Source organism: Octopus sinensis, linkage group LG14 (assembly GCF_006345805.1).
Source record: "Octopus sinensis linkage group LG14, ASM634580v1, whole genome shotgun sequence".
In the NCBI taxonomy this organism is placed as follows: Eukaryota; Metazoa; Mollusca; class Cephalopoda; order Octopoda; family Octopodidae; genus Octopus; species Octopus sinensis.
In genome coordinates, this window is record NC_043010.1 from 32906071 (window position 1) to 32913502 (window position 7432).

General features: G+C 38.4%; 1 protein-coding gene across 1 annotated transcript; it reads left to right on the forward strand.

Annotated features, from left to right (window-relative positions):
* Positions 1-6150: 6150 nt before the first annotated feature.
* Positions 6151-6474, forward strand: LOC115219311 (histone-lysine N-methyltransferase SETMAR-like). Its single transcript, XM_029789473.1, has one exon. It carries the CDS (start codon positions 6151-6153, stop codon positions 6472-6474), a length of 324 nt encoding a protein of 107 aa, XP_029645333.1.
* Positions 6475-7432: the final 958 nt, after the last annotated feature.

The window sequence follows — 7432 nt, forward strand, 5'->3', positions numbered from 1 at the left end:
GCCTTGTAATTGATGGCGTCATGGGAGTGTTGTTCATGTTGGCCTCAATTGCATTGTGTTTTCGTTTGTTGAAGTGTTTGTAATGTTGGTAGTGTTTGTAGCGTTGGAGATGCTTGTAACTGCGTTGCTGTAGGGTGTGTGGATGTGTGATGGTTTATTGGCTCCTGTATCTCCTCTTCTGATTACTTTACTGCACTTTTCATTTTCTAAGTTTTTTCCTTTTTACCAAGATCCATTCTGGTGAATTTCCAGGAAGTTTTCCTTGCTAGAAGAGTTTTCACACTCAGAAAAATCTGTGGTGGACGGAGAAGTATCTCTGCACAGTCGCACATTTCGAGGCTGGAGGTCTGGTTGACTGGGGTGGGTGAGGCTTCTCTCAGTTGCAATGGTGTTGGAATTTTCGTTTTCATCGGTGTGGTATTGGTGCTTGCTGCTATGTTAAATGGATTTCTCCTGCTGCTCTTTCTGTTGATGCTGTTGTTGTTTTGCGTTTGGGTGGTGCAACAGCACTTAGCACGGATATTGTTGGTGCTAGTGTTGGTGCTGCTGCTGCTGCTGCGGCTTTTGCTGCTGTTGTTGTGTAAGGGGTTTCTGCAGTAGCGGGGTTTTTTTTTGTAATTTTTACTTTGCATGGAGCAGAAAGCCTTTAAATGGTTTGTTTTGCCACAAATGTAGAACCACAGCTTTCGGCCTTCTGCTCTTACAAATAACTGTGTTCCATCAGGACGATTGATCAAGTCAGGGATGACTTCGATATTACATATCGGCGGGTACCACAATTTCATGCTCACAATTCTTCTTTCCCATTTTGTAAACTTGCAGAATTATCATTTTGTCTTCTATGCCATATAATACGACTGCTATCAACAAAGAGATACGTCGGAATAAGCCATAATTCCTCACGTTTGAGGGTCGTTGTGACATTTTCATTGTCTAACTCTTCAGTTAAGAATCTTACCTCAGCAGTGCCAAAGCGTCTCCCACGAGCAACATAAGTTTTTAAACCCCAGACCGGTCTCGGGCATCTTTCCGATCTGGCCCTGCGTCGCTCGCTCCGGTCGCCACGTCTTTAATGGTATACATTTATATATAATGGTTTTTCCTGAGTGTCTTCTTGCACTTCCAACGATATATTAAGGAAGACTGTTCTGCCATTATTTGTTAAGTGCAGGTTTAATTGCACATTTTTTTGTACCCGCTCGACTTTTTCCATATTCCGACAAAGTTGTGCGAAACCGTTCCCATTCTGCTTAGAAGCAAGAACGGCCGCTGGTGTCGTTTTTACTAATGCTTGAAATAGTGGTGGTTGTGGTGGTGGTGGTGGTGGTGGCGGCGGCGGCGGTGGTGGTGTGAACGGGTATTTAGTTAACAGTTTAACAAAACTTGGAATACCAACTAATAAAACAGCAAATTCTAAAGAAAACTTACAAGCCATGAACGCGCATCTTCTTGCTTCAGTCACAAATAATAATAATAATAATAATAATAATAATAATAATAATAATAATAATAATAATAATAATAATAATAATAATATAATAATAATAATAAATAATAATAATAATAATAATAATAATAATAATAATAATAATAATAATAATAATAATAATAACTGATTGGAAGTGTTATCATGTACATTGTTTTGTCTTGGTATAAAAGATGGGCTACAGCAAATATTCTGCTCAATACCAGAGATTTGCTTGTCAGTTGTTTGACCTTAACCAGTTGAGCATGTCCCTTAGTGGCTGACGATATGTGCATCTCTGATCACGAGCAGAAGTAGTGGGGGAGCATCATAGCCATGTGTTGAGAGGGATTCTTTGGGGTTTGAATAATTCACCTCTGAAAACATGGGGGGTTCTTTCAACATCCTTAAACAACCCTTATTCAGGGACCTTTTGAGCGGGATGGGCTACTCAACCTGAAGAAAATTCTAACTGGGCCCCACCTGCAAGGTCATGTGCTGTTTATCTTGATATGAGATTACCATGTCGCGCACATATGGTTGTGATGCATGTGCCTGGTGTACCCTTATCAGACGGGTAGTCATGATGGGTATATTGGGCTTCGTATATTTTACCCCAGTGTCACTTTGATAGCATGCACTGCTCTCTCACTCAATAATAATAATAATAATAACTAGCGGGACACGTGAATATTTCACGGAATTAATGGTAAAACTATTGGGTTATTTCTGAAAACTTCATCCTAAATACCTGAAAGCTTATCCTGTGTTGTGTCTGTAAGGAAAGATAGTCGCTCATCTGTTACTCATTGAAAAGTGAAAGAAATTGAAATACGATGATTACTAAATGCACTTTATATATACACTTTATTTACTTTATGCACAATTTTATAGACTTAATACACAGCTCTCATATTCACTCTTATTTTTCTCTTTTTCCCATAAACAAAAAAATATCCCGTACATATGATACAACCTTTAGTTAATATGTCACGTAAATAAGCATGAATATTTCGCGACATTGCGCTTATGCGCGTGCGTTAAGTGATAGGTAGTATAAAAAACTTGGTTCAATTAACAAAAATACACTTTTCACTATCCAATCACCACCGCCACCTCCACCACTACTACCGCCATCTCCACCACCACCACCACCACCATCTTCTCTCTTTCCCCTCTCTCTTCTCCCTCTCCCTTTTCTATCTCTCTCTCCCTTTTCTCTCTCTCCCCTCTTCTCTCTCTCCCCTCTTCTCTCTCTCCCCCTTCTCTCTCTCCCCCTTCTCTCTCTCCCCTCTTCTCTCTCCCCCTCTCTCTCTACCTTTCTTTAACCTCCCCATCAGAACCTCACCCTTCTGCTAAAATTATATTTTTAACTGTCTTCTACTTTTAACTAACTTTTTTAATCGCGTAATAAATATTACATTCCCTCTACCTTATGTCATGGACGCTTGTCTCACCCTCTTTCTGTCTCTCTCTTTGCCTTATCCTCTTTTCTCTCTCCTTTTCTTTCTCCTCTATTCCCCTTCAGCTAATCACGTGAAAACATTACAATTACATTCCCTCTGCATCACGTCATAGAGGCTTCGCTCTCTCTTTTTCTCCCTCCCTCTTTCTTTCTCCCACTTTCTCTCTCTCCCTCTTTTCTCTCTCCCTCTTTTACTCTAATCTCGTGAAAGTGTTACCAACGGGCTAAGTAATGCAGTGACAAGCAGAGTTATTGTAAGATCCTTCCTACTATAAGCACAAGGCTTGAGATTTTGGGAGAAGAGCCAGTCAATCACATCGACCTCAATGCGTAACTGGTACTTAATTTATCGACTCAGGTGGCATTTGAACTCAGAACACGAAGACAGACGAAATACCGCTAAACATTTCGCCCGGTGTGCTAATGATTCTGCCCGCTTGCCGCCTTTATAATAATAATAATCATAATAGTAGTAGTAGTAGTAGTAGTAGTAGTAGTAGTAGTAGTAGTAGTAGTAGTAGTAGTAGTAGTAGCAGCAGCAGCAGCAGCAGCAGCAGTAGTAGTAGTACTAGTAGTAGTAGTAGTAGTAGTAGTAGTAGTAGTAGTAGTAGTAGTAGCAGCATATGTGAATTTGCGTGTGTAATCTGGGAATGCATACAATGAGCTTCTCTGCCCTAGGTGTACGGAAAACACCCGGCGAGAAATGGAAGAAAATTTGAAGAAAGAAGGAAAATAATAATAATAATAATAATAATAATAATAATAATAATAATAATAATAATAATAATAATAAAAATAATTTTAAATGTTTAGAAAAATATACGACAAAATGTCTTGAGAAAAAAATAATGATACAGTTAGACTCAGAAAATTTACATAATAATAGATATAAATATGAGATGTCAAATGTTTCTCCAGAGTGGTTTTCAAACCCGTTTTCTTTCGCAAACCCGTTGTTATTTTACAAACAGATTTTCAGACCCGTAAAGAGTTTTTATGTTGTTAATAGTTTTTCAGAAATTAATTTGATTTTTTTTTTAAATGCATTATACATTCTAAAAGAAGATGTGGGATCAAAGCAGAGTCAATGATTTGAATGACACTGGTTCTGTTCTGTGTTAACTTCTTTGAAATTTTGTTTAACAGCAGACAGCTGCAATCCTTTATCTGCCTCAAAAGCCTTTATGTACGTGGTTGGAAAAGAGCAAGAAATACGCTATAGCTTTTTCTGATAGTTGTGAATAATTGACTTCATCGTCGTCGTTTAGCTCTGCCCTCTTCGTCGTCATCATCAGAATCTGTCTGGGTGAAAACCTAACGGAACACTGGTTCTTCGCTGCACACTTCCAACACGTTATAATGTATGCTAGAAAGCTTATTTTTTATGACAGTAGTAGTGGAATAAAGAAGGATAAGGTTGGCTTTTATTGTGAGCATGATTGCCAAAGATTTTATGTCTGTCTGAGGTCCTTGTTGTGACTTGACAAACACCACGAACCACTGGTAGACACAATATATTCAACCTACAACCTCACGATATTGTATACTGTGCGACGTCTATAATAATAATAATAATAATAATAATAATAATAATAATAATAATAATAATAATAATAATAATAATAATAAACCACTTCATAATCTTAATTTTAATTGGCAACAAAAGAAATCATACAAGAATTAAAACCTGATCTTACTGAGTTAAATGAAATTATTTAAGCATACGCTTAGGCAATTAAAACCCAGTTGTACGCCTCCGAAAAAAGAAAAAAAAAACAAAGAAAAAACCAAACCTTGGAATAAATCTAAACTTGTGAAGTAAAACTAAAAAAAGGGATTGAATTAACGAGGTGAGAAATATCAATAATAAATTAACTAATCTTTGGAAATGATATAATATCCAGAAAAGGAAGAAAGATGAAGAGAAGATATGGATCCATGCCAAGAGAGAAACGGATGTCAACAAAGTAAACACTGAAACAGAAGTCCATCATGTATGTGTGTGCATGTATGTACGTGTTGTGTGTGTGTGTGGAGGTATATATGTGCGTGCGTCTGTGTGTGTGAATGTGTATATGTATGTGTGCGTGCGTGTGTGTGCGTGTATGTATGCGTGTTTGTCTATGTACGTGTGTATATGTATGTGTGCGCATGTGTGTGTTGTATGTGTGTTGTGTGTGTGGAAGGTTGTGTGTGTGGATGGCTGTGTGTGTGTGGAGGGTTGTGTGTGTGGAGGGCTGTGTGTGTGTGGAGGGTTGTGTGTGTGTGGAGGGTTGTGCGTGTGGAGGGTTGTATGTGTGGAGGATTGTGCCTGTGGAGGGTTGTGCGTGTGTGCGCATGTGTGTATTGTATGTGTGTTGTGTGTGTGGAGGTATATGTGCATTCATGTATGTGTGGGTGCGTTGTCTGAAGGGTGTGTGAATGGGTGGGTGTGGCTGTGTGAATGGGTGAAGGTGGTTATGTGTGTGTGTGTTGGCATGTATGCGTGGACGGTGTGAGAATGTGTATGCGTGTGTGTGTGTGTGCTCATGTGTAGGTGGGTCTGTTTGTCTATGTGTGTATCTTTGTGTGTCATTGTGTCGCGTGCTCTCTCTCTCTCTCTTCTCTCTCTCTCTGTATAAATGTGTGCGTACCTATCTCTGTGTATCACTCTGTTACGTGTGTGTGTGGACGTGTATTACGTACGTGTGTATGAGTGTATATTTGCGTATGTGTGCGCGTTGTGTGTGTGTTTTGTGTGTGGAGGTATGTGTGCGTTCGTGTGCGTGTGTGTGTGCTTGTGTGTGAGTGTGAGGGGAAGAGGGGTGGTGGTATGTGGTGTATGGTGTGTGTGTGGTGTGGTATAGGAACAGGAGATATAAAAATTTGAAAAAAAAATAATAAGTAGTACAAATAATACTAATATTAGGTTGTACTGAAAATAATGGCCGCCCTAAGTGTTGTGTTTTGAAACGTAATCTTAATTATATTTCGTTATATTTTAGGTGAATTTCGACATGCTTAATAACTTTCTACTTATTTGAGACAGAAAACATTCTCGAAGCATAGGTGCTCTTAATTATGAACACGACAAAAAAGGACCTTCGCTTACTTTTCTTGCATGAGTTCAAGCTTGGACACAATGCCTCCCAAACTGCTGCCAACATCAGCAGAGCATGGGGAGAGAAGTTCACAAGTGATCGCATAATACGAAGGCAGTTTCAGAAATTCCGTAGTGGTGATGACTCTTGAAGATGAAAAAGGTAGAGGACGGGCATGCAGTCTTAACAATGAACAATTTGTTGGACGAAACCCACGTAAAAGTGTCAGAGAAATGTCTCAGGCACTTAGTGTCGGTGTTGCAACGGTCTCACGTAGCCTGCAGAAGATTGGTACGGTGAAAAAGCTTGATAAATTGGTACCGCATGAGCTCAACGAAAACCAAAAAGTTCGGCATCTTGAAGTGTGCTCGATGTTCTATCTGCGAAACACCAATGATCCTTTTCTTGACCGAATAGTCACTTGTGATGAAAAGTGGACCCTTTATGATAGCTGTAAACGATAGGTCAATGGCTTCATCGTGGTGGGTCCCTCAAACATTTCCCAAAGCCAAAGTTGCATCAGCAAAAGATTATGATGACTGACTGGTGGTCTGCAATTGTTGTCCATTACAGCTTTCTGGAAGCCAATCAGAGCATTACAGCAGAGGTTTATCGCAATCAACTCACTGAAATGCATGCTCACTTTCAAAAAATGAGGCCTGCCGTGGTGAATCGGCGTGGCCTAATTCTGCTCCACGATAATGCAAAGCCACATGTTACAAGAATGACACTGCAGAAACTCAGACTTGGGATACGAGACTTTACCACATCCTCCATATTCTCCTTACCTTTCACCCACTGACTACCATTTTTTAAAGCATTTAAACACGTTTTTAAGTGATAAAACTCTTAGGTCGAAACCAAAGGTGGAATCAGCTTTCAAAGATTTCTTAGCATCAAAGCCAATAAGTTTTTATCAACGAGGCATACATTTTATCAACGATGGCAGAGATGCATAGATGTTCACGGCTTATACTTTGACTAATCAAAACATTTCTATTGTTAATTTTTCCAGAATAAAATTATGTATCTGAAATCGGCCATTATTTTCGGGACAACCTAAAAGTAAGTAGGAATTGGTAAAATAAAACCATGAAGGGAACAGATTGTATGAACAAATCAGTGACGGAAATAAGTAAAACAAAATAAATAAAATAATTAAAATTAAAAAAATTAAAAAGTAGTGTGTTTGCGTGTGTGAATATATATATATATATATATATATATATATATTATATATATAATATATATATATATATATAAAATATTATTAGAGACAAAACCACTATTTTGCAAAACAAACAATGACAGACTTAATCAATACATAAAATTTTAATAATAGTCAAAAAAACCGCCACTACAATCGTTTCTTGTCTTGATCGACAATCTTCAGGTGGACTTCCAATAATTTGACACTGAATT